General features: G+C 42.5%; 1 protein-coding gene across 15 annotated transcripts in view; it reads left to right on the forward strand.

Moving 5' to 3' along the window:
- nedd4l (NEDD4 like E3 ubiquitin protein ligase) overlaps positions 1-27,935 on the forward strand; it is a 446,698-nt gene that overhangs the window by 234,563 nt on the left and 184,200 nt on the right. Inside the window, exon 1 of one of the 15 annotated variants that reach the window (XM_078220234.1) lies at positions 19,549-19,766. The exons of the other annotated variants lie outside the window; for them this stretch is intronic. Coding sequence (XP_078076360.1) covers positions 19,689-19,766 — 78 coding nt within the window. The 5' untranslated portion in view covers positions 19,549-19,688. Of the gene's footprint in view, positions 1-19,548; positions 19,767-27,935 lie in introns of those variants that run through there. 15 annotated transcript variants of the gene reach the window in all.

The following is a 27,935-nucleotide window of genomic DNA, read 5'->3' on the forward strand; positions in this document are numbered from 1 at the left end:
CTTGCACCTTTGCAGTCCAACTAATGCAATGATTAAAGAGGAAGTCCTGCACACAACTTCAAAATTCAATTCCCCCCCCCCGTCATTCCTTTTCCCCAATTGCTAAATGTTTATTAAAAATCTTTCAGGCAAATCATTTTGGTATTCTTACTCATCTTTATCTAATCTGACAGCGGGTTTTCTCTTCCATTTTCTTCCACAGTATGGTGGGTATAATCCTTCAATGATTTGAGCAATCCTTAATATCTTTCAGCCCCAACCAGTGTTGACTCTATCCCTATCAAGCCTGCGTTACAACATGTGTTCCCTCTTGTACCAGATTTGCCACACTGACTGCTTTCTTAGGCCTCCCGAATATATTTATATCCTGATATGTTTATTTTCCATTATTTTTCAGTTTGCAGTCAAGTTCCTATTATGGTGTGACCTTTAAATCTTTCAGTAAGATCAATTGATTTGTGTTCCTCCAATTTATTACGATCAATTGATTGGGGATAAATTGGTTAAATTTCCCACATTTTGCACAACCCAACAGGTGCATTTTCACCTTTTATTTTAACACACTTTTAAGTCTTGCCCTGAAACTTGGGTTCCTAATCTAGTTGCATCTTGCAGGATTTCACACCTTTGTTTATCCACATCGCTGGCACCCACATACATTAACCATAACAAATAATTGCTCTGCCTACACTCGCAGAATTTTTGCTTATCTTGGAACCTGGGAGACACCAAAACATCAGGGACTCATGGTCTGGACTGCAAAAGGTTATGCCAGCCTCCCTTATCTGTCAAATCCCCTATTATACGTATTTCTAGCTCTTGTTACTAATCCCCGAGCTCTCAAAATAGTTTAATTTATGTAGGAAAACATTGGCTGCTAAACTAAAATCTGTGTTAAAATCTTAGAATGATATAGCACAGAAAGAGACCATTCAGTCCATCATGCCTGTGCTGGCTCTTTGATGGAACTCCCAATTACCTGCTCTTTTTTCATAGTTAATTTTTCTCCCTTATATCAAGTACTTTTGTTTTGAAAGCACTGTGGAATCTGCTCCTGTCACTCTTTCAGATAGTCCATTCCAGAGCCCACTTATTTTTTTATATGTATATATTTTTTAATAAATACTCATCGATTCTGGTTCCTTTGTCAATTATCTCAAATCTGTCTATTAGATTTTTCCATGAGATATATAATATATATCATATATATATCATATAGATAAGCCAACAATTGTTGTCCATCCCTAATTAGCACTTGAGAAAATGGTGGTGCTGCAAACATCAGTGTTCTTTAATATAACTTTTAGATTTCGGAACTAAAGTTTTAACTGTAGAAAAACAGGGCATCGGACTGAGAAACTAATGAGCAACTTTGAAGTAGGGGTGGCATGGTGGCACTGGTTAGCACTGTTGCCTCACAGCAAAATTATAAGGGGTGGAATCGATGGGTTAGATGTTATTTTCCTGTTTGGGTTTCATACCCTTGTATGTTGTGTCGATCAACAATTTTTAGAAAAAGATTGTTACGTTATGATAATTGTACTAGAAATCTCTGAACTGTGGGAGGGAAATACAAGATGTAATCTATAGACGGATCAAAATGATGAGTTGGAAGGATATTTTTGTTTTTGGAGACGTTAACTGCCCTCTCATTAATAGGTGACACTGGGCAGCATGGTGGCACAGTGGTAAGCACAGCTGTTTCACAGTGCCAGGGACCTTGGTTCAATTCCCGGCTCGGGTCACTGTCTGTGCGGAGTCTATACGTTCTCCCCGTGTCTGTGGGTTTTCTCTGGGCGCTCCGGTTTCCTCCCAAAGCCCGAAAGACATGTCGGTTCGGTGCATTGGTAATGTCAAATTCTTCCTCGAGCAGGCGCCGGAGTGTGGCGACTAGGATATTTTCACAGTAACTTCATTCCAGTGTTAATGTAAGCCTACTTGTGACGCACACAAAAATAAAATAATATAAAATAATTTTGATTCAAATATGCTTGGAGTTAATCACAGTTAAAAGCGAACCTGTGGTTTTCTTAAGAGGCCAGATCTAGAAAAGTAAGATCATAAACAGCTGGGAACTTGGTGTTAACTAAGGGAGTCTGGAGGGGAAAAAAAGCAGTTACATCCATTAGAAATATAAATCATTCATATTTACAGTATCAAAAAGCGATGTTGAAGTTTTCTTTACATTTCTAAGCGTGTCACAGGGAAATGGGCTGTGGGGTGGATAATTTATCTTTGAATGTTTGCTTAGAGAAGCACACAATTTCGGTTGGAGCTCTTGGAGGAAAAGCAGCTAAAAGATTTGCTCGATTGAGTGGAGGTAATGGAGGAGATCTGCAATGGGCCCGATAGTGTTTTGTGGCAGAAAGCAATCAAAGGAATTAACTCGAACTCAAGGGAAAGCAGTTGGATATCTGCTAACAAGCTGAACAAGGATGCTGAGGCATCCTCACTCATGGGCCAGAATTCCCCCGCCACTGGAATCAGAGTGGGCGAGGGGTGAAACATGGAAAGGTCCGTTGACCTGTGGCAGGATTTTACGGTTGCGGGCAAGCAAGGCCATAAAATCTCACCCATGAGGTCTGTACAGATGGAGGGTCACATGGCCAAAAAGCCAATGGAAGGACCTCCATGAAATCTTACCCCAGAGGAATGGCTGGAATACCAGCTTTGAGAAGTTGTGGGGGATGGGGGGATTTTTCCATGTAATTAAAGTTGCTCAGCCTTGAAAATATTCCAGTAAATCTCTTTGGTCCTCTCTTTAACACCTAGACAGGCTTTGTGAAGTAAGGTGCTTGAGCAGAGGGCTAATCGATGTTTTATGAAGGCGAAGCATAAACTGACCTTTATATTCTTGATGTGGAGATGCCAGCGTTGGGCTGGGGGAAACACAGTAGGAAGTCTCACAACACCAGGTTAAAGTCCCAACAGGTTTATTTGGTAGCACAAGCCAATAGCTTTTGGAGCGCTGCCCCTTCATCAGGTGAGTGGGAGTTCTGTTCACAAACAGGGCATATAAAGACACAAACTCAATTTACAAAATAATGGTTGGAATGCGAGTCGTTACAGGTAATCAAGTCTTAAAGGTACAGACAATGTGAGTGGAGGGAGGATGAAGCACAGGTTAAAGAGATGTGTATCGTCTCCAGCCAGGACAGTTAGTGAGATTTTTGCAAGCCCGGGCAACTCGTGGGGATTACAGATAGTGTGACATGAACCCAAGATCCTGGTTGAGGCCGTCCTCCTGTGTGTGGAACTTGGCTATCAGTCTCTGCTCAGCGACTCTGCGTTGTCGTGTGTCGTGAAGGCTACCTTGGAGAACGCTTACCCAAAGCCGAATGCTCGTGACCGCTGAAGTGTTCCGCAACAGGAAGTGAACAGAACTCCCACTTAGCTGATGAAGGGGCAGCGCTCTGAAAGCTAGAGGCTTGTGCTACCAAATAAACCTGTTGGATTTTAACCTGGTGTTGTGAGACTTCTTACTGTCTTTATATTCTTCCCATGCTAATAAAGGCAAGGATCCCATATACTTTATAAGTCTCTTAACTTACTTCAGCACCTTCAGAGGTCTGTATGTAAACAAATGATGCATCACCTTTGTATCTATCACTTGTAAGCAGCTTTTTTAAAGAATGCATTGTATAATTGCACTGAGATAAATAGTCCTTTATAAAAGTCCCACAATATCTGATTTGTAGTTTCCAATTTTGCTTAGTTATCATTGTATCTGATAAATTTACTCCAAAGTGATGAATGTTCTAAAGGTACAATGCAGTGTTTTGTATGCAATATTGTAAATCTGGTCTTGTCAGTTAGTTTAGTGTTAAAATGAGCTAAATTGACTTGCTATCAAATGCCCTTGTTATGCATTGTACTTGTGTTGCTTGTTTGTGAATGTTAGCTGGAAACTTGGTGTGTGTTTAATAATCACGGCTCAATCCTTTCCTCCCTCGTACCTTATCTCAAGGACGTGGTTTCTTCATACAATATTATACTTGTTTGTTCAGTGTGAAAGCTCTTTAAAATGTTGCTCACACAAACATCTATTAATCGTGCATTTGACTTTTTAAAATTGGAAATTATAGATTAAGGTCAAAACTCAAAAGTCATGGCTTGGAATAACTACATGAATTTACGAAAGAAACTTTAACATCTCCTGTCTCTAACTGGAGTGTTTGTAGGAACATTTGATACCGGGCCATGTGAGATTTTTTAAAAATTCATTCATGGAATGTGGAGATTGTGACCATTTTCATGTAAATTGAGTCTGTGTCTTTATATGCCCTGTTTGTGAACAGAATTCCCACTCACCTGAAGAAGGGGCTTGGAGCTCCGAAAGCTTGTGTAGCTTTTGCTACCAAATAAACCTGTTGGACTTTAACCTGATGTTGTTAAACTTCTTACTGTGATCACTGACTGAGCCAGCATTTGTTACCCATCCCTAATTACCCTTGAGTTGAGCGGCTTCCTCGGCCATTTCAGAGGGCATTTTCAGAGTCAAAAATATTACTGTATATCTGGAGGCACATTTAGGCCAGACCAGGCAAGGACGGCAGATTTCCTTCCCTAAAGGGCATTAGTGAACCAGGTTAGGTTTTTATGACAATCAACATGGTTTCATGGTCATCATTAGAAGTTTAATTCCAGATTGTTATTGACTTCAAATTTTGCCATCTGCCATGTTGGGGTTCGAATCTGGGTCCCCAGAGCATTACACTGGGTCTCTGGATTACTAGTCCAGTGATAGTACCACTCCATCACTGCCTCCCCTCATGTACACATGAGAAAGCTTGATTGAAGGGTTAAATATTTCAGAGCATCTGAAAGTAGAAGTGGTGGATAGATTTAGGGAAGAAGTTACATCACGAACAAATCTAGAAATCTATATCATGGAGTCGGACGTCTCTCTCAATTTTGAAATCCCCTTATTAGATTTTCTGGCTTTGCAAAGCTATGACTTAGTCCCTCGATCCTCCTCCAATTGTTCCTGTTTTAATAACTTGTGGAAAAACAACTTGTTGATTATACTGAATTATATTCAAATTGTATCTACACGTGTAAATATTAATATAAAAGAGAAGAACTGAAGTTTCTGGGGGTAATAAATCAAATGTAGTTCTCAACTGTCCCTTTAAAAGTAGTAATGCGAAAATTCTGAACTGAAAACAGAAAATGCTGGAAAAACCTCAGCAGGTCTGAAAAACAATTAACATTTCAAGTTGGTCTGGCATCACTGTGGAGCTGAAGAGAAGTTCAATGAGGGGTGGAGCAGGTAGATCAAAATAGGAGGTCAGGAATAGAAAGGAGTGCAGGAGAAATTTGGCAATGGTTTTATGGAGATGAGACAAAAGGAATGGTAATAATGTTAAAGACTAAGGCAGATGTTAATGAGGGCATCAAGATCAGTGAGCAAAATGTGTTAAGAGCAAAATAAGCACTCTCTGAAAGCAAAGCGTGAGAACAAGTTACAGACTGACCCTGTGGGGAAGGAGTTGGAACAAATGGAAATTGGAGGGCAGAGTTCATGGTCTGAAGTTAAAGTCCAGAAGCTTGTAAAGTACTTCACTGGAAGATGAGGTGCTGTTTCTCCACTTGGCATTGGGCTTCACTGGAACATTGTGGCAGGCCGAGGGCAAAAATATGAGCACGAGAGCTAATTTAAATGGTTTGTTGTGGTCAGGGTCATGCTTTCGGACTGAGTGAAAGTGTTCCGCATTTATTTTCCCCATTGTAGAGGAGACCCTATTGTGAGCAGCAAGTGCAGTAGAACAAATTGAAAGGAGTACAAGTGAATTGCTGCTTCACCTCAAAGGAGTGTTTTGTACCTTGAACAGTGAAAAGAAAGGAGATAAAAGATGCAGGTACCATGGGAAGGGGATGAAGTGGTAGGGTTATAGAGGAGTGGAATGGTTCCTTTGGGAATACTGACGTGGGGGGTGGGGTGGTGGTGGAGGGGAAGATGTGTTTGGTGGTGGCATCATGCTTTTAGCAGTAAGAATATAATGTGGTTTGTACACGTAGATTCAAACTAACACAAGTTTTATTGAAAGCTATGCTCTCTACACTGCATCCAGTCTAGGAACACTCAAAGTAAAACAGCAGCCTGTGGCATTACCATCAAGTCATGTTATCAGCTCCTAAAGCAACCTGCAACCCCTTTAAATATATAACATCCCTCCGTTTACATCTGTGGCCATGATGACAAATTATTGCACTGTTGTACAGGATCGGTAATACTCTAGACACAGTACTACTCATCATTAATCATTATACATAATCAATAAGGAAGTCAATCAGGAGGACATCTGTTCCTCTTTGGTTGTGTGCGATGTTCTGGAATTTGGCTGTCCTTGACCCTAGAAGTATGATCTGGAGCTTCAGTAGACATTTCTTCCCTTGGAATTTATTCTGCATCATTCTCACGTAGTATAGTAGATTAGACACAATCGTCAGGCAACTCAGATTCAACTAGTGGTAGTATTGACAACACAGCGATTGAAGTTGGTACTTATGGAGATGATTCGGAGAAAGCATTTTGAGATTATAACGATTGGTCGCCAAACTAATTCATCTTTGGTTTGAATTGTGCAGAAAATTTGACCTGTTTTTTGCTAAAACTATTTCTAACTCGTGGCATAATTATGCACTAACGCTACCTTCTTGTTGAAAGGAGTGTTGTTTTGCCCTTGTTTCCAGCAACTTGAAATTGTTGTTGACACTACTATCTCTAAGTTTCTGGGGGTAATAAATCAAATGTAGTTCTCAACTGTCTCTTTAAAAGTAGTAATGCAGGTGAACTTTGGATAGTTACGTGCCTTGTATTTCTATAATATACCAAAAAACTATTCCCAAGATATAATGAACCTTGCTCTCTTGAAACTTTTGAAGAATGTTTAAAGGATTATACAAATATTTCAGCCAATTCATTGGTTGGTGGATAATAAGGTGTGAATGTTATACGCCGAATACCATTTACTTTCAAATATTGACTGGAAAAGCTATAGTTCGAGTACTTTAGAGGGGTCGGTTTTTGTCCAATGTGTGCAGGAAGGCTTCCTGACGCAGTATGTAGATAGACCAACAAGAGGCTAGGCCACATTGGATTTGATACTGGGTAATGAACCAGGCCAGGTGTTAGATTTGGAGGTAAGTGAGCACTTTGGTGACAGTGACCACAATTCGATTACGTTTACCTTAGCAATGGAAAAGGATAGGTATATACCAAAGGGCAAGTGTTATAGCTGGGGGAAAGGAAATTATGACGCGATTAGGCGAGATTTAGCTGGCATAGGTTGGGGAAGGAAACTGCAGGGGATGGGCAGTAATGTGGAACTTGTTGAAGGAACAGCTACTGCGCGTCCTTGATAAATATGTACCTGTCAGGCAGGGAGGAAGCAGATGTGTGAGGGAACCGTGGTTTACTAAGGAGGTTGAATCTCTTGTGAAGAGGAAGAAGGAGACTTATGTTAAGATGAGACGTGTAGGCTCAGTTAGGGCACTGGAGAGTTACAAGTTAGCCAGGAAGGACCTAAAGTAAGAGTTAAGAAGAGCCAGGAGGAGACATGAGAAGTCTTTGGCAGGTAGGATCAAGGAAAACCCTAAAGCTTTCTATAGGTATGTCAGGAGTAAAAGAATGATTAGGGCCAGTCAAGGACAGGAGTGGGAAGTTGTGCGTGGAGTCTGACGAGATAGGAGAGGCACTAAATGAATACTTTTCATCGGTATTCACACTGGAGAGGGACAGTGTTGTCGAGGGGAGTACTGAGATGCAGGCTGTTGGACTGGATGGGATTGATGTTCATAAGGAGGAGGTGTTAGCAATTCTGGAAAGGGTAAAAAATAGATAAGTCCCCTGGGCCGGATGGGATTTATCCTAGGATTCTCTGGGAGGCTAGAGAGGAGATTGCAGAGCCTTTGGCTTTGATCTTTGTGTCGTCATTGTCTACAGGAACTGTGCCAGAAGACTGGAGGATAGCAAATGTTGTCCCCTTGTTCAAGAAGGGGAGTAGGGACAACCCTGGTAATAATAGACCGGTGAGCCTTACTTCTGTTGTGGGCAAAGTATTGGAAAGGATCATAAGAGATAGGATTTATAATCACCTGGAAAGGAATAATTTGATTAGGGATAGTCAGCACGGTTTTGTGAAGGGTAAGTTGTGCCTCACAAACCTTATTGAGTTCTTTGAGAAGGTGACCAAAGAGGTGGATGATGGTAAAGCGGTTGATGTGGTGTATATGGATTTCAGCAAAGCGTTTGATAAGGTTCCCCCATGGTAAGCTTTTGCAGAAAATACGGACACGTGGAATTGAGGGTGATTTAGTGGTTTGGATCAGGAATTGGCTCGCTGTAAGAAAACAGAGGGTGGTGGTTGATGGGAAATATTCATCCTGGAGTTCAGTTACTAGTGGTGTACCACAAGGATCTGTTTTGGGGCCACTGCTGTTTGTCATTTTTATTAATGACCTGGATGAGGGCGTGGAAGGATGGATTAGTAAATGTGCGGATGATACTAAAGTCGGTAGAGTTGTAGACAGTGCGGAGGGAAGTGGCAGGTTACAGAGGGACATAGATAAGCTGCAGAGCTGGGCTGAGGTGTGGCAAATGGAGTTTAATGCGGAAAAGTGTGAGGTGATTCACTTTGGAAAGAGTAACAGGAATACAGAGTACTGGGCTAATGGTAAGATACTTGGTAGTGTGGATGAACAGAGGGATCTGGGTGTCCATGTGCATAGATCCCCGAAAGTTGGCACCCAGGTTGATAGGGTTGTTAAGAAGGCGTACAGAGTGTTAGCTTTTATTGGTAGAGGGATTGAGTTTCGGAGCCAGGAGGTCATGCTGCAACTGTACAAAACTCTGGTGCAGCCGCATTTGGAGTATTGCGTACAGTCCTGGTCGCCGCATTATAGGAAGGATGTGGAAGTGTTGGAAAGGGTGCAGAGGAGATTTACCAGGATGTTGCCTGGTATGGTGGGAAAATCGTATGAGGAAAGGCTGAGGGGCTTAAGGTTGTTTTCGTTAGAGAGAAGAAGGTTAAGAGGTGACTTAATAGAGGCATACAAGATGATCAGGGGAGTAGATAGGGTGGATAGTGAGAGCCTTTTTCCTCGGATGGTGATGGCTAGCATGAGGGGACATAGCTTTAAATTGAGGGGTGAGAGATATAGGACAGGTGTTAGAGGTAGGTTCTTCACTCGGAGAGTAGTAAGGGCGTGGAATGCCCTGCTTGCAACAGTAGTGGACTCGTCAACATTAAGTGCATTCAAATGGTTATTGGATAAACATATGGATGATATTGGAATAGTGTATGTTAGAGGGGCTTTAGATTGGTTCCACTGGTCGGCGCAACATCAAGGGCCGAAGGGCCTGTACTGCGCTGTAATGTTCTATGTTCAGATAATCCTCAAAGTAATAATAAACTCTCGTGAAATAAACTGTAAACCATTATCGCTACCATTTTGTTCTGCTTTAGAAACATAGCAAAGTAGAAAATAGATGCAGGAGTAGGCCATGAGCCCTTCAAGCCTGCACCACCATTCAACATGACCATGGCTGATCATGCACTTTCAGTATCCCACTCCTGCTTTCTCTCCATACCCCTTGATCGCTTTAGCCACAAGGGCCACATCCAGCTCCCTCTTGTCCCATTAGGATTTTATATGTTTCCATGAGAAACCAAATCTTGCAAAAATCTTGTCAAATTTTTCAGTGGTTTGTTCAGATGGAGTAGATCTCATAACTTCTGGCCGTTTTGAGCGTGCATTGATTATGATGAAGAACATTAACCCTCAAACAGACCATGAAAATCTACATGCAAATGTTGCCATGGCATTTTAGGCCACTCCCAAGGGTGCAAAGGAAATAACAGTGGCTTATTTCTTGTTTGTGCACAGGATTGACACTGTCCCACCTTTTCTTCAATCTGAGGATCCAGACCCGGTGACCAAAAATGACTGGATACTAATTCCTTCATCTGGATTGTACCAGGATGTTCTTCATGTTGTTGTTCAATAACTCTTTCATGTAGGCCAGGAGAAATGATCACTCAGATTCCCAACAATAGACTCTCTCCTTCAATGGTCAACTCCAGCTTCCTGGACACACATGGTTTCAAATCAGGATGCGGATGATGAATTCCAGCTATTGTTCCTTTTAATATCATATCCATCGCCTTCCCCATCATGGGAGCATTTCTGGTGTTTCTGAACTTGAGAAGCTGTGACAGGCAAATGATCTACCATGAATATTAGCAAAACTAGTTGGTGATATCCGCTCTGTAGGTGAAGCTAAGCATGATAATGATCTGCAGTTGCATGGCACTCTGACATACTTTATATTTTCAAAGTGTGCAGATAGGATCAGTGACCATCTTTGCAATCAACTCGCAGCTAATGACGGTTTGACTTTATGCAGCTCAAGAATAGTGGTTAAGGTTCAATGGTCAGTCAATGTGAAATGACAACCATCTAAATAATGATGAAACCTTTGTGTGCCAAACATTAGACTCAATGTTTTTTTTAGCTGAGAATAGTCAGATTCAACACTAATCCGAGAACACGAAGCAAAAGCTATTGGTCATTCTTCTCCTGAAGGCATAATATGTGTAATTACTGACAGCGCTCCATAAGGTGAAGCATTGCAAGCAAACAGTAATGGTAGCTTTGGATTAGAATGAGCCAATACTTCAGCAAAGCATCTTTGGCATCCTTTATGCTTACTCACATTCTGCTGTCCAGTCCCATGACTGTTTCATACATAGCTGTTTTATTGAAGCCATTGCCCTAAGTTACTAAGTTAGAAACAAATTTGCCATAATTTACTAGAAAAGCCTCAATTGCATCACATTCATCTGACATGGTGCTTCTAAAGTAGCATCCATTTTCTTTGATTTATGTTGGCCTTCACTATCAATAACATGATCCAAATACTGGACTGATGTCTGGAAAAAGTCACACTTTTCTTGATGTGCAGATTACGTGCTGAAGATGTTCCAATGTTGCTTTTAAATTATTCAAGTGCTCTTGAGCATTAGACCCAAAATTAGAATATCATTCAGATAACATTGTACACCTAAGAGATCCATCGATCTTTGGAATAGGACTGGTGTGGATGTTATTCCAAAAGACATTCTTCTGCAATGAAAAAGACCTTTGAGTCATATGGTGGGCAATGGTTGCGATTCAGTGGTTACATTCACCTGTAAATATGCTTGTGAATGAAAAATTTCTGCCCTAACTGATAACCCAGCAAACAATTCTTCAATTAATGGAAGTGGATATTGATAGCACATAACACTGGATTTATGATTGTTTTAGAATCACCACAAATACGAACTGAACCATCTGGTTTCATGATGGATACAATGGGGGTAGCCCTGTCACACACCAGTGTTAAAAGGTTGTACTAATTCCTCTTCGACCGTGGGATGAATTGCATATGCCTCCTTCCTTGCTTTGAGACTTTTTGGTTGACTGTTAGACTTTATCTTGAGTTGCGCTTCAGTGAGCCAAGTGTCTTTTTGAATATATTCTTGTATCTATCCAGAATGTGCTGCAGGTCTGTTGGCATCGACAGCACTCCAGTTAAGCTTTTATCTTCTCCAACCATGATTTTTCCAAAGAGAGTTGGAAAATTACCATGGAGAGGCAACTCTGCTGTTTGTCCACTCAGAATCATACAGTGCAGAAGAGGCCCTTTGGCAATCGAGTCTGTCGTGACATGTGAGAAGCACCTGACTTCCCATCAAATCTCATTTACCAGCACTTGGCCCATAGCCCTGAATTTTATGACCCGCCAAATGCTCATTCAGGCACCTTTTAAAGGATGTCAGGCAACTCGCCCCCACTACCCTCCCAGGCAGCTCATTCCAGACTGTCACCACCCTCTGGGTAAAAAAATGTTTCCTCACATCTCCCCTAAACCACCTGCTCCCCTTCGTAACTGACCCTTCAACTAAGGGGAATCGCTGCTCCTTATCCTCTCTGTCCATGCCTCTCACCATCTTGTACACCTTGATTAGGTTGCCTCTGTGTTCTCTGCTCCAAGGAAAACAACCCAACCCAATCTCTCTTCAAAACTTAAATATTCCACCCCAGGCAGCATCGTGGTGAATCTCCTCTGCACCCCATTCAGTATAAACACATCCTTCCTATAATGCGGCGAGCAGAACTGCACACGGTATTCTAGCTGTGGCCTCACCAAAATTGTATACAACACCAACATAAATTACTGCTTTTGTAATCTATGCCTCAATCGATAAAAGGCAAATGTCACATACCCATTGCACATCCTACAAACCCTTCCACCTTCATAAATCTATGGACAAAATACCAAGGTCACTTTGTTCCACAGAACCTTCTAGTGTCATGCTGTACATTGAATACTACTTTGTCTAAATACTCCTTCCAAAGTGTATCAACTCTGTTAACCATGTTGTAACTGTTGTACCTGTTAATTCTCAGATACTTTCGATCAGTTTGCTTACTCCAAGGTTTTACCCCGGTGCCTTTATTTGCAAGATGGACAAACACAAGTAAAGGTTCAACAAGTTTATTAATAATAACACTATTAACCCTTAAGTTGCCCACATAAAACAAGAGGATACCCCAGATTCAAGTATACTACCCGCAAACATGGTATGGTTAAACTGCAGGCTCGCTTCTCTGAGTCCCTCTGGTCCATCGTCATGAAGGTGACTCTCGATGGCAGCTTCTTCCTTCCTTTCTTCTCTGGTCAGGAATTAAAGATACAGCAGCTCCAATATCAACCTCCATCCTAATATGATGTCCATTTAACTTCAGAATCACCCAGAATCTATATGATCCACCTTGTGTAGAAATGACATTCATTTGGAGTTCTTCATCATATCTGTGGGCATTCTCTTCTTCATAGTCGTAATTCTTTCTTTCCGTGTTGTAATTTATTTTTGTAGAATGCAACTTGTTCTTCTTCTTGAAGAGACCCAGATTATTCTTCTGAATATTCTTCTCCGGGAAAGCTGGTCGAGCTCAACAAACTTTTCCAATGTGGGCCATTTTGCCACAATTCTTGCGATGACTATCCTTGCACCAGCATTCATTCACTGGCCCATTTTGGCCCATCTGTGACATGCTCTTGCTGCCTTGACAACTTATGGACAGTTTTCAACTTGTGGATCTTCATTCCTCCACCAAATTTTGAAGCCTCTCCCCAGCTTTGCAATATTTGAAGTGTGAGGACTCACAATGATTTTGTCTTATACTTCGGATCTTTTCTCGGTTTTCGCAATGAAAAGAAGTCCTGACTCTTGGCCAATTTTCTTTCTCTGATGTTCCAACTATGTTAGGGGTGTAGGTTTTAATAGCGAGAAAATAATGTAGTTTGCACAAGTAGATTCAAACTAACACACAGCAGGTTTTATTGATAGAGATATTCTCTGCACAGCAACAAGTACAAAACTAAAAGTAAAACAGCAGCCTGTGGCAACACCCTAATGACATCACCATCAAATCTATGTGAACAGCTCTTAATTCAATCCATAACCCTTGTAAATATAAAACAAAAGGTGAAAACAAGGGGAATCCTCTCACGGTTCTGGACTGGAGAGGAAGGGGTGAAGACAGAAGTGTGGGAAATGGCTCAGATGTGGTTGAGGGCTCTGTTAACCCCGAGTGACCCCATCAATCACCCATCAAAGGTTGATGCACTCTACTATACTTAGCAGGAGATCACTGCACCCCATTGAAATGCACCGGCCTATTGTTAGAAGCCCAGATTGGGCCAGACTTTCTGTCACAGAGTTCCTGCAGTTACCTTATCTGACAACAGGTTGCATGTAAGCAACAGCATGAAGATGGACACCTTGGGGCGGTATGGTCGCACAGCGGTTAGCACTGCTGCGTCACAGCTACAGGGACCTGGGTTCGATCCCCGGCTTGGTTACTGTCTGTGTGGAGTTTGCACATTCTCCTCGTGTCTGCCTGGGTTTCCTCCGGGTGCTCCGGTTTCCTCCCACATTCTGAAGATGTGCGGTTTAGGTTGATTGGCCATGCTTAAATTGCCCATTAGTGTCCTGAGGTGTAGGAGAGAGGGATTAGTGAGTAAAATATGGAGGGGTATGGGGGTAGGGCCTGGTGGGATTGTGGTCGGTGCAGACTCGATGGGCCGAATGGCCTCTTTCTGTACTGTAGGGTTTCTATGATTTCTATGATAGTGGGGTGGGGAGCCTTGGATCAGGAACAAGGGAGACATGGGGGCACAAGTTCAAGGTAAGGTGGGAAAGGTTCAATCAAGATGTGCGGGGGGAAATTTTTTACACGGGCCTGGAATGCACTGCCTAGTGAGGTGGTTGAGGCAGATACATTAGCAACATTTGAGACTTACCTGGATAGGCATGTGAACAGGCAGGATACAAGCAGTTGGCCATGATCGGTGCAGGCATGGTGGGCTGAAGGGTCTGTTCCTGTGCTGTATTGTTCTTTGTTCTATGTCAGAAGTGCCCGTGTAGAAGTTGGCATAATCAGAACAGATGCCGTGGAGGGCAGAGAAACTGGGAGAATAGGATAGAGTCTCTGCAGGAAGCAGGATGTGAGAAAGCATAGTCAAGGTAGCTGTGGGAGCCAGGGGGCTTGTAACTAATATTGGTAGACAGCCAATCAGCAGAAGTAGAGACAAGGAAGTGGGAAGTGATGGACCATCAAGGAAAGGAAGTTCAGAGATGGACCATGTACAAGTGAGAGAATAGTAGAAATTGGAAGGCAAATTGAAATGTTTTTCCAGGACTTCCAAGACCCGTGGCATACTCTCTAATTCTATATTTTACTCTCATCCTATGCTTCTCAAACTTTGTCTGACTCTTATAAACCTCTACCAGTGCTCTAATTCAATCTCTTATCTTTCTCTACGCCCTAGCTATGACTGTAACACTACATTCTGCACTCTCTCCTTCTCTATGAACGGTATACTTTATTTGTACAGCGTGCAAGAAACAATACTTTTCACTGTGTACTAATACATGTGACAATAATAAATCAAATCAAATCAAAAAGTCCAGATGAGGGCATGAAGCGCTACCAATACAGTCATCGAAAAATCGGAAAAAAGAATTGTGTGAGGGGGGCCTTAAACTGGAATAAGGAATGTTCCACTCAGTCAACAAAAAGATGGGCATAACTAGAGCCCAAGCGGATACTTTAGCCACACCTTTTATTTGCAGGAAGTGAGACAAGTTAAAGCAGAACAGCTAAGTGAAGGAGAGTAGTGGTGGATGGGAATTGTTTGGCCCTCTGTTCAGTGAAGAAGTGGAGAACCTTCAAACCATCCTGATGGAGAATGGAGGTATAGGAGGATTGATGTCCATTGTGAAGATTTTTTTCCCCACAGGTAGGGGAGTTTAAAACTAGGGGGCATAGATTTAAGGTGAGAGGGGAGAGATACAAAAGGGCCCAGAGGGACAATTTTTTCACACACAGGATGATGAGTGTCTGGAACAAGCTGCCAGGGGTAGTAGTTGAGCTGGGTACAATTTTGTCTTTTAAAAAGCATTTGGATAGTTACATGGATAAGATGGGTATAGAGGGATATGGGCCAAACATGGGCATTTGGGACTAGCTTAGTGGTTAACAAAAGGGGCGGCATGGAAAAGTTGGGCCGAAGGGCCTGTTTCCATGCTGTAAACCTCTATGATTCTATAAGAGGAGGATGTTAGGGCAAGGAAACTGGAAATTGTTAAAATGGCCGAGGACATCAGAGGAATCATGAAAATAGGTGGGAAGAGACGGGACAAGGAGAAGAGTCAAGATAGAATGCAATTAATTCAGTGGGGCAGGCATAGGCTGAAATGATGGGTCTACCCCAACAGCCCTGTAATGGATTTTGGGAAGAAGGTAGAAGGAGGTGCTGTAGGCTAGAGGCTGTGATGGCCAAATGGTATTGTCATTAGTCTATTAATCCAACGAATGCCTGGGGACCCAGGTTCAAATCCCTCCACAGCAGAGCTCTTTGCACTTAATTGGGCAGGACTCCTCTTCAATTCAATGGATCCACATGGTGGCACAGTGGTTAGCACTGCTGCCTCACAGAGCCAGGGACCCGGGTTCACTTCCCGGCTTGGGTCATGGAATGTGTGGAATTTTGCATGTTCCACCCATGTCTGCGCTGGTTTCCTCCAGGTGCTCCGGTTTCCTCCCCCAGTCTGAAAGACATGCTGGTTAGGTGCATTGACCCAAACAGAGGTTGGAGTGTGGCACCTAAGGGAACTTCACGGTAACTTCATTGCAGTGTTAATGTAAGCCTTACTTGTGACTAATAAGTAAACTTTAACTTTAGATGGTGAAATATGAATTCAATTTAAAAAATCTGGAATTAAGAATCCACTGATGACTGTAAAACCATTTTTGATTGTCGGAAAAACCCATCTGGTTCACTCATGTCCTTTAGGGAAAGATATCTGCTGTCCTTGCCTGGTCTGGCCTTCATGTGACTCCAGAGCCACAGCAATGTGGTTGACCTCTCAACTGCCCTCGTGCAACTAGGGATGGGCAATAAATGCTGGCCAGCCAGTGACACCCATGTCCCACAAATGAATTTAAAAAAGGCTGATGTGGAGGGAAGACCTTGAGAGTAAATTAGGTCAGTGACGTTCCTGGAAACAATGGATTGATGTATGGTGGTGGGATCATAGTGCGGGGAGGATGTAAGAAGTGTCTGCGAGTTGGCATTCAGCCTCTGCACTGTAGCCGGTGTGCCAGACAAAACAGCACCACCCTTGTCAGCATCTTTAATACGGACTTCAGTGGATTCTTAATTCTAGATACAGAACATAGTGCAGTCAGTTCAGAAGGACATTAGTTGCAGTGAGTGAGAGGAACAGAGAAATTAAGACAGCCAATGTCACAGTGATGGTTCTCGATGAAAAGATTAACAGAAGGTAAGAGGCTAGAGGGATGGGTCCAGGTAGAGGGAGAAAACTCGAGACAGGTGAAAGGGCCCATTGAATCAGAGAGGACTCGTGCCCACGTAAGTGAGTACAGAGTCAAAGACAACAGAATAAGAGTTCAGCGTCATGTCGAGCCTGAAATTCATTGAAGTGAGGGCACACTGGAATAAAACTGAGTCCTTTGCTGAGCACGGAACATTCAGCATCTGAGAAGGGAGGGTCAGTGGGTATAGTACACGGCAGGAGCTGGGATTAGAAGAAGGGACCGGGTCCAAGGAACGGGAAGAAGTGGAAGGACCCAGATGGGCATTGGTATCAGTACCTTGTTGGACCTTGAGCTCCTTCACACCTGAAGGGAAGAGAAAACATTTTTTGTTACGGAGTAATAATTTAAATGGCATAAATGTTTAATTATTTACATATTTCTTTTAGCAAGCAGATGCTTGTGATCAACAATTCCAAGAAATCTAGGTGATGTCCCCGTTTAGTACTTGCAAACTTACTTTTGGAACCTTGTGCAACCTGTGCATTTTCTTAAAAATAAAATACTGCACATGCTGGGAATCTGAAATAAAAACAGAAAATGCTGAAAAAGCTCGGCATCCAGACCTGCTGAGTTTTTCCAGCATTTCCTTGTCCAGTTTTGGAGGAAATTCATCAGTTTGAAATGTTAACCCTGTTTACCCTGAGCACAGACTTTGCTGAGTTCAGCATTTTCTCTTTTAATTTCAGATGTCCAGCGAATGCAGTGTTTTGCTTTTCTTTGCATTTTGTTCTTGTTGACCGATCCATGGAATGAAAAATCAATTATGTATTCACAACTAATATAACTTGAACTTTTGTGTGCAGATATTTGACTTTATCACGTTTTTGTTGCACAATTAATTCTACAGAGGAGGCAGTTAAAATTCCAATGTTTTAAAATGGCTTTTATATAATGTGGGTGTGAGTGTCGTCTGAAAAGTTAATTTTTCTGAAAAATATGAGTAATCTATTTTCTGTAACCTTACTGACTTAAACATAATTAGCAATCAAGTGTTGGACAAAGTCTTGCACGCTTTCGCATAATTACAAGTGACTTGTCAACTAATTTTAGCAGATGTTAATTTTCTTTGGAAATAACTGAAGTACAGCAGGTTGCAACTGTGATTAAAATAGATCTTGTCAAAAAATGTTAATTAGATGCACACAAGTGATTAGAATTGTTACTGTGGATGGAATATGCAGGGGCTCTATTTCCTCAGTGTAGGACAAGTGAATGTGAAATTTATGACTTGCTAATTATATCACAGGAACATACAGTTTAGAAAAAAATGAGAAGGAAGAATGTGATGATGTTGACACAATAGGAATAAAAAAGAATCAGGAGATGGCAGAACATCTGCAGCAACCCATGAACAAGTCCGACGCAGCCTATCAGCCCCCTTACCGGTACACTGTTACCTTTTTCTTTCAGTGGCAGTGTGTGCATTGAGATTTGGTTTGGCAGCCTAAATGGCGAGCTTTATGCTCTTGTCACTATGACGTGAACTGATGTATGGTAGGCTGAGAATGGCTTTTTACAATTTCGGGAAGAAACTACCACCTCCATTGTATGAACCACATGCAGCTGTGGCTGAGACTGGGAATTTGTGGAGAATTCAGGTTAAAAACCTTGATGAAATCTCACAGGCTGGAGGATTGTTGCTCCAGCATGAAGCTCAATATTTCCAACGTTTCTTAGAATCATTAGAATCCCTACAGTGCAGAATGAGGCCATTCAGCCCATCAAGCCTACACCGACACAAGTCCCACCCAGGCCCTATCCCTGTAACCCCACGTATTTTCCCTGCTCGTTCTCCTGACACAAAGGGGCAATTTAGCATGGCCAATACACCTAGCCTGCACATCTTTGGACTGTGGGAAGAAACTGGACCACCTGGAGGAAACCCATGCAGACACAGGGAGAATATGCAAACTCCATACAGACAGTGACCTGAGGCCAGAATTGAACCTGGTCCCTGGCGCTGTGAGGCAGCAGTGCTAACCACTGTGCCACCATGCTGCCCAAAAAGAAATTTCCTAATATTGGGTGCACAATACTAACTTCAAAAGATACATAGAATTCCTACAGTGCAGAAGGAGGCCATTTGGCCCATCAAGCCTGCATCGATAACAATTCCACCCAGGCCCTATCCCCGTAACCTCACCTATTTACCCTGCTAATCCTCATCACTAAGGCTCAATTTAGCATGGTCAATCAACCTAACTTGCACATCTTTGGAGTGTGGGAGGAAACTGGAGCACCCGGAGGGAACCCATGCAGACAAGGGGAGAACGTGCAAACTCCACACAGACAGTCACCCCAGGCCAGAATTGAACCCGGGGTCCCTGGCGCTTTGAGGCGGCAATGCTAACCACTGAGGCACCATGCCGCCCATTGCTTCATGTTACTCCTGCAGATAGTAAAGTCTGAATTTCAAAGACTTTATTATGTGGAATGCACTGAACAAAAGAATGTCCTTCACTAAAGATCTTTCTACTTGATACGTGTGCTGAAATATCTCTTCAAGGGTTAAATTTCAAACCTGTTCATTTGCATAGTATTCAAATATTCAAGCTCTGCATTCCCATCTGACACAACCCAGTTTTACTTGTTCAAACACTCTGTAACCTTCAGTTGATAGTGAGACTACTGCAGCCATAGATCATTTCTTTCCAACACCCAAAATGTACGTGACAGCAAGCACTCGGTGACGGACTGAGCTTCGTTCCTTACAGACATTGCTGCTGACAATGAAAGGCAGCAGTATTTCCATGAAAGTTGATCCAGTGAACCCAGGTACTGTTCCTAAAAGAAGAAAATCAACACAGGTGAGTGGAAACATTGTGAAGTAAGTCTGGGAAATTTAATGGGCGAACCACAAAATGTTTGAAGTTTGCTTCCTGGGCCTGAGTCATTTGTATTTTACTTAACAAGTACCTTGTTGACAATATCCTGCAGACAGTCAGTCTGAATTTCAAAAGGCTTTATTATGTGGAATGCACTGAACAGTGGTTAGCACTGTTGCCTCACAGTGCCTTGGACCCGGGTTCAATTCCCAGCTTCACTGTCTGTGTGGGGTCTGCATGCTCTCCCCGTGTCTGCGTGGGTTTCCTCCCACAGTTTGAAAAACATGCTGGTTAGATGCATTGGCCATGCTAAATTCTCCCTCAGTGTACCCGAACAGGCGCTGGAGTGTGATGACTAGGGGATTTTCACAGTAACTTCATTGCAGTGTTAATGTATGCCGATTTGAGATGCTAATAAATCAGTAATCACTGATGAAAAGAGCTTCACTTATCTGTTGAGTTGTGTTGGGTTGAGGATTGAGGCAAGCTGAGGGGTGAAAGCCTGTTGAGGATATCTTCCTTGTTTAAGAAACTGGTTTGAAAATAAGGTAAGAAAGGAAGCACAATAACAGCAAACTTGCGGTTATTTTCTCTTGGCCATTGCTATAAAGTTCATCAGGGTGTCAGTGATTTGTAACGTAGAAAAGTAGAAGATAGGAGCAGGAGGAGGCCATTTGGCCCTTCCAGCCCACTCTGCCATTCATTCCGATCATGGCTGATCATCCAATTCAAAGCCCAATCCTGCTTTTCCCCCATAACCTTGGAGCCCATTCGCCCCAAGTGTTATATCCAGCAGCCTCTTGAGTACATTCAATGTTTTGGCATCAACTACTTTCTGTGGTAATGAATTTCACAAGCTCACCACTCTTTGGGTGAAGAAATATCTCCTCATCTCCGTCCTAAATGGTCTACCCTGAATCCTCAGACTGTGATCCCTGGTTCTGAACTCCCCACCATTGGGAATACCCTCCCTGCATCTACCTTGTCTTGTCCTGTTAGAATTTTATAAGTCTCCATGAGATTCCCCCTCATTCATCTCAACTCCAGCGAAAACATTCCGAACCTCTCGTCATACATCAGTCCTGCCATACCCGGAATCAGCCTGGTAAATCTTTGCTGCACTCCCTTGAGAGCAAGAACATCCTTCCTCAGAAAAGGAGACCAAAACTGCACACAATATTCTAAGTGTGGCCTCACCAAGGCCCTCTATAATTGCAATAACACATCACTGCTCCTGTACTCCAAAGCCTCTCGCAATAAAGGCTAACATGCCATTTTCCTCCTCTACTGCCCGCTGCATCTGCATGCTTACCTTAAGTGACTGGTGTACAAGGACATCCAGGTCTCACTGCACACTCCCCTCTCCCAATTTACAGCCATTCAATTTGTAATCTGCCGCCTTGTTTTTGCTTCCAAAGTGAATAAACTCACATTTATCCAAATTATACTACATCTGCCATTGATTTGTCCACTCACCCAACCTGTCCAGATTATTCTGAAGGATCTCTACATCCTCGTCGCAGTTCACCCTCCAACCCAACTTGGTATCATCTGCAAATTTTGAGGTATTACATTTTGTTCCCTCACTCAAATCATTCATATATATTGTGAATAGCTGGGGTCCCAGCACCGATCCCAGTGGCACCCCATTAGTTACTGCCTGTCAATTTGAAAAGCACCCATTAATTCCTACTCTTTATTTCCTCTCTGCCAACCAGTTTTCTATTCATCTCAATACACTTTCCCCCAATCCCATGCGCTTTAATCTTGCACGACAATCTCTTTTGCGGGACTTTGTCAAAAGCTTTCGGAAAGTCCAAATATACCACATCGACGGTTCCCCTTTATCAACTTTACTAGTTACATCTTCAAAGAATTCCAACAGATTTGTCAAGCACGATTTCCCCTTCATAAACCGATGCTAACTCTGTCTGATCTGGCCACTGCTTTCTAAATGCTCTGCTACAAAGTCCTTGATAATGGATTCGAGAATTTTCCCCATTACCTATGATAAGCTTACTAGTCTATAATTCCCTGTTTTCTCTCTACCTCCCTTTTTGAATATTGGGCTCTCCCCAACCTATCAAGTCCAACTCACGCCTCATATCCTCTTAGATTCCTATATTAAGATTCAGCACAATAGTCTCAGAATCAACTACTTCACTCTCCATCTTGATAAAAAAATTCTATCTTGTTATGGTCGTTCATCCCCAAGGGGTCTCGTACAGCTAGGATGGCAATGATTCCCTTTTCATTACACAGTACCCAGTCTAAAATGGCCTGCTCTCTAGTTGGTTCCTCCACATATTGGTCAAGAAAACTATTCCGTATACACTCCAGGAATTCCTCCTCTGCGGCATTGTGGCTAATTTGATATATGCAAATTAAAATCACCCATGATCACCGATATTCCCTTATCACATGCATCTCCACTTTTGTGTTTAATGCCATTCTCAACATCACCACTGCAGTTTTGGGGTCTATATATGATACCCACTAATGTTTTTTGCCTCTTGGTATCTCTCAACTCCACCCATACAGACTCCACGTTATCATAGAAATCATAGAAACCCGACAGTGCAGAAGGAGGCCATTTGGCCCATTGAGTCTGCACTGACCACAATCCCACCCAGGCTCTACCCCCACATATTTACCCGCTAATCCCTCTAACATACGCATTTTAGGATTCTAAGGGGCAATTTTTAACCTGGCCAATCAACCTAACCCACACATCTTTGGACTGTGGGAGGAAACCGGAGCACCCGGAGGAAACCCACGCAGACACGAGGAGAATGTGCAAACTCCACACAGACAGTGACCCGAGCCAGGAATCGAACCCAGGACCCTGGAGCTGTGAAGCAAACCTGAACCTGACCCTGGAGCGCTCAAGCAAACTGTCCCCCCTCAGACATCAGTCCTAGTCCTGCCCAGGTGTAACCTGTTCAATTTGTAGAGGTCCTACCTCCCCCAGAACTGGTTCCAATGTCCCAGGAATCCCACGTTGTCAGAGCTAATATCCTTTCTCGCTATTGTGTTAATTTCCTCGAACCAGCAGCGCCCTCCACAACCCTTTCCTTTATGCCTGTCCTTCCTAAATATTGAACACCCTGGGGCAATCCATTCTGGTCACCCTGCAGCCATGTCTCCGTAATCCCAATTATATTGTACCCGTTTACATTTATCTGTGTGATTAGTTCATCCACTTTATTGCAAATGCTCCATGCCTAAAGGCACAAAGCCTCTAAGCTTGTCTTTTGAACATTGTTTGCCTTGCTCCCAATATTTTTCTCCATAGCCTTGTTTGAACTTTGTCCTTGGTTTCTCTGCCTATCACTTTTCTTCTTCCCTTTTCTACCTTTTGTTTTTGTCCTTGCTCACTCCTTCTCTGACTCCTTACATAGATTCCCATCCCCCTGGCACATTAGTTTAAACCCTCCCTAACCGCTCAAGCAAACAGTCCCCCCTAGGACATCAGTCCCAGTCCTGCCCAGGTGTAACCTGTTCAATTTGTAGTGGTCCTACCTCCCCCAGAACTGGTTCCAATGTCCCAGGAATCCCACGTATTTATCCAATATATACTGTTATTTGACGAACACGTGGCACTGGTCATAATCCTGAGATCACTACCTTTAAGGTCTGATTTCTTAACTTTCTTCCTGGCTCCCTATATTCTGCTTTTAGGACCTCATTCCTTTTTTTACCTATGTCGTTTGTACCAATCTGTACTACGACCACTGGCTGTTCACCTTCTCCCTCCAGAATGTCCTGAACCCACTCTGAGGCATCCTTGACCCTAGCACCAGGGAGGCAACATATGTTTGCGGCCACAGAAACGCCTGTCTATTCCTCTTACAATTGAACTCGCTAAAACTATTGCACTGGCATACTTTTTATCCTTCCCCTTTGCAGCAGAACTAGCCATGGTGCAACGAGTTTGGCTGCTGCTGCTTTCCCCAGAAAGGTCATTCCTCTCAACAGTATCCAAAGCCGTATATCTGTTTTGCAGGGGAATGGCCACAGGAGATTCCTGCACTCCCTGCCTATCTCTCTCGTTCTGTCTGGTGGTCACCCATTCCCATCCTACCTGCAGTGTCTGAGCCTGCGGCGTGACCACCTCTCTATACGTGCTATCCATGATACTCTCTGACACGCGGATTCTCCACAGTGTCTCCAGCCTCCAATCCAGCTCTGAAACTTGAGCTTCCAGGAGCTGTAGCTGGAGACACTTCCTGCACACATGCTGACCCAGGGGACTGGAACTGTCCCCAGCCTGCCACATGGAGCAAGAGGAGCAAACCACGGCTTGGAGCTCTCCTGTCGTGTTTTAACCTTTCTCATTAAACTTTTGAAGTATGTTTTGTTTCAGAAGTGCTGCACCAACTCCGATACATTGTTTTGCTCCACACCTCTTGTTATACACCTTGGGACCAGTTGTAACTTGCTGAAGCTTGGAAAAATTGGGTCCGTTCAGTTTAACTTGGGTTTATATGTGTAGTAGTTTGATGTATTAGAGAAAAACACAGTTCAAATGGGTTGTTAATTACTCTCTGATCAAGTTCTTCAAATGTGTTGCTCAAGAAAGCCCTAAAATGAGGAAGGCCTTACTTTAAACTTCTCAATTGAAGAAGTATGTATCACAAGCACTGCAAATCAGTCAGCAGTTTTACATCATTTTACTAGGACTCGGGTGTTGCAAGGTTATTTTCTGCAGAAACATGCGCCGAGTAAATTGTAATGCAACGCGCATTGTTTGCTCAGTAGACTATATATAGTAAGCAGGGTTGGAAAACATTCATTACAAAATCTAAGGGGAAAAAAGGAGAATAAAAATAAGGTTTTTTATTCTCTTGATAGCATTAAGGGTGGCACAGTAGTTAGCACTGCTGCCTCACAGCACCAGGGTCCATTCGATTCCCAGCTTGGGTCACTGTCTGTGTGTAGTCTGCATGTTCTCCCCGTGTTCCCTCTGGGAGGAAACTGGAGCACCCGGTGGAACCCACGCAGACACTGGGAGAATATTTTGAGTTCAGGAGTCCGGGGATAATGATGCAGCTATATAAGACCCTCGTCAGACCCCACTTGGAGTACTGTGCTCAGTTCTGGTCGCCTCACTATAGGAAGGATGTGGAAAAGATTGAAAGGGTGCAGAGGAGATTTACAAGGATGTTGCCTGGATTGAGTGGCATGCCTTATGAGGATAGGCTGAGGGAGCTCGGTCTTTTCTCCTTGGAGAGACGAAGGATGAGAGGAGACCTAATAGAGGTATATAAGATGTTGAGAGGCATAGATCGGGTGGACTCTGAGGCTTTTTCCCAGGGTGGAAATGGCTGCTACGAGAGGACACAGGTTTAGGGTGCTGGGGGGTAGGTACAGGGGAGATGTTCGGGGTAAGTTTTTCACACACAGGGTGGTGGGCGAGTGGAATCGGCTGCCGTCAGTGGTGGTGGAAGCGAACTCAATAGGGTCTTTTAAGTGACTCCTGGATGAGTACATGGAGCTTAATAGGATGGAGGGTTATAGGTAGGTCTAGAAGGTAGGGATGTGTTCGGCACAACTTGTGGGCCGAAGGGCCTGTTTGTGCTGTAGTTTTTCTATGTTTCTATGTCTAACGTGCAGTTTCCGCACAGACAGTGACCCAGTTTTGCCCAAAAGCATCTAAAGCATTGGTTCCTTCTGTTTTTCTAATTTAAAAAAAACATTGGCTTTTGCCAGTTAGACCCATTTATACTTTTAGCACCATTGTTCATTGTGGCTGACTGGCTTCTTGTGCTGGGCTTATCTGCTAGGTTTATTCAGGAATTGGAACATGTGCTAGTTTATCAGAATGGAAACAACTGTGGGATATAAAAAAACTTGCACAAGAAACCCATCAGTAATCTCCAAGACAAAAACAATTAATTTTTCTTAATTTTGTCATTTGCTTACTTTCCTTCCTCTCTTCTCCATGCGAGGCCCAACAGTCCTTTGCCGATGGATACCAGTTAATTCATTTTACCGTGTTACAGAGGAATTGGGGGGCAGTGTGTGTGCAGCGAGGGTGGTATTCAGGTGAATCTCTCCAATCAATTAAAAATACTTCTACAGGGGCATTTACAAATTAGTTGACATTTACAAGTTATCTCACATGCCAAGTATTGCATTAGTAGTGAGTGGAGAAAGGGTTTGTATTTGACCCTTTAAAATCCATTGTCTTTTTCCACATAAAAGTTAGATTGTAAAAAAGCCATTTTTCAGGGTATTCTAAATGGCTTTGCATACCTGATTTTGGGGTATATGTGTGTAAATTCCAAGAATGCTGCTAAGGTTGTGCAGTTGTCTGGAACGTTTTGCAAATGAAAATTTTCAGCTGGTATCTGATCTCATACAGATTCCATTTTTTGTTTTGTATTGGTGCTTTAATTATTAAGAAACACCACAGAACAGAACCATACACTATCAATAGTGTTGAATGTTGACTGCAAGTACCTTAGATTTCTAAATTAGCATTGTTCGTTTAGTTACACAGGATGCCATTCGGGGCTAATTTGAACAGAGCATTTTTGGGACAGCCAACAGTTTCAGTCACCTGCATTTAATTACTTCAGAAAGGCTGTGTGTCATTTGTGAATTTAGCTCTGCAGGACACTTGAGCAAGAATGAGAAACGCAACGTCAGCAGGGACAGTCAGGCATGACCAAGTGTTTGTTTTCATGTGAAAATGGGAAAATGCACGTACTAGACACTGCTGCTTGGCAGGCCACCATCAAACCTGATCATCAGTATCTGCTTAATTTGATCTCCTTGCGCCTCTCTGAATACTTCCTCGGGGAAATGCTTTCTCAATTTTATTTGGCATTCTGTTCGTTGGAAAATTGATATCTTATGCACTTGATAAATTTGCCACCAAAAAAGCTTTCCAATGAGGTAACTCTGATGTGCTAAAACCAAGTTGCCATTGTGGTCGGAATAAAGAAATTAAAGTTTCAGGTGTAGCCCTTCAACCATTTCAGAAACTCTTGTTCAGCAGACTGAGAAGGAGTTGGGGTTGGGTTGTAAGTCTCGAGCAAAAAGCAATGGAAGTGAAATTTCAGACTTAATAGAGGTACAGTAGTAGATTCAACAGTTTTTGCAATTTGATGGAAGGGAAAGTAGCTTTAGTTGCTGTTATGTGTGTTATGCACAAATGAATTCTAAAGTGAGGTGCCAACTATTTGGGTTGTCAGTAAATGGGAAATTGGAATTAGGAAGGTGTAGAGCTGCCATGAATAACCCTTTTGCTTTGATAACCTTTTCTAAAAATTGTTCCAATGTTCTACTTTACCTTCTCCTCTCCTGAAGGCACACATTCATCTATGTATACTCACTGAGCTTGTACAATTATTGGTTGACAGGCAATGTGAATCTGATATTGACTCTTGCATTTGAATGTTTTTCAGTAGTTATCACAGATGACTTGAACAAGGATTTGTAGCTTTTTCGACCTATTTATTAGCTGAGAGGTACAAAGGTCAATTGTAGTCCACCAACCATTCATTGCACTGACTAAAATCAACTATCAAAGCACAAAGGGATTAAATCATTCTGGTCTGAATGACTCAGTTCTGCATTGAACAATGCAACACAGTCATTGGGAAAATTAACATATTGTTCTCAAATGCTTTTGGTGAAAGATTATGATACGCTTTGTGTCATTAATGCTCATTAAATTGAATTATTATCAGATTTTGTAAATGACAATGCTTTCATTAACCTAACTTCAGGGGAACAGATGCCTTTGGACTTGTGTCACAAAATTGTCTTGCAGTTGTATCTGGCCAAGAGTTTACTCATGAATTCAAAATCGCATTTCAACTTACTGTTTACTTTGAATTGTGCTTGAAAGGCTTCTGTGCCATTTTAATGCAATTGCCTCCTTGGAATTTCTGGATAATTAGAATTTGGGGCGGGACAAACTAGGGCTTAATTAACAAGTGTAGGCTGCTGTTTTTTACTAATTGAGTTTGAATTTTTTGTCTCATAGCCTAATATGTATAGATCATGTGTCGATGCTGAGTTCCATTTAATTACTGTAAAAATAACGAGTAAGAGGCACAAAGAATAATAAAAAGTTACGAGTCACACTGAAGCGTTGCACAAGCTTATGTTACTAATGGGCTGAGAAATTTTAAGTAT

The sequence above is a fragment of the Mustelus asterias genome, chromosome 1 (assembly GCF_964213995.1).
Source record: "Mustelus asterias chromosome 1, sMusAst1.hap1.1, whole genome shotgun sequence".
Lineage (NCBI taxonomy): Eukaryota > Metazoa > Chordata > Chondrichthyes > Carcharhiniformes > Triakidae > Mustelus > Mustelus asterias.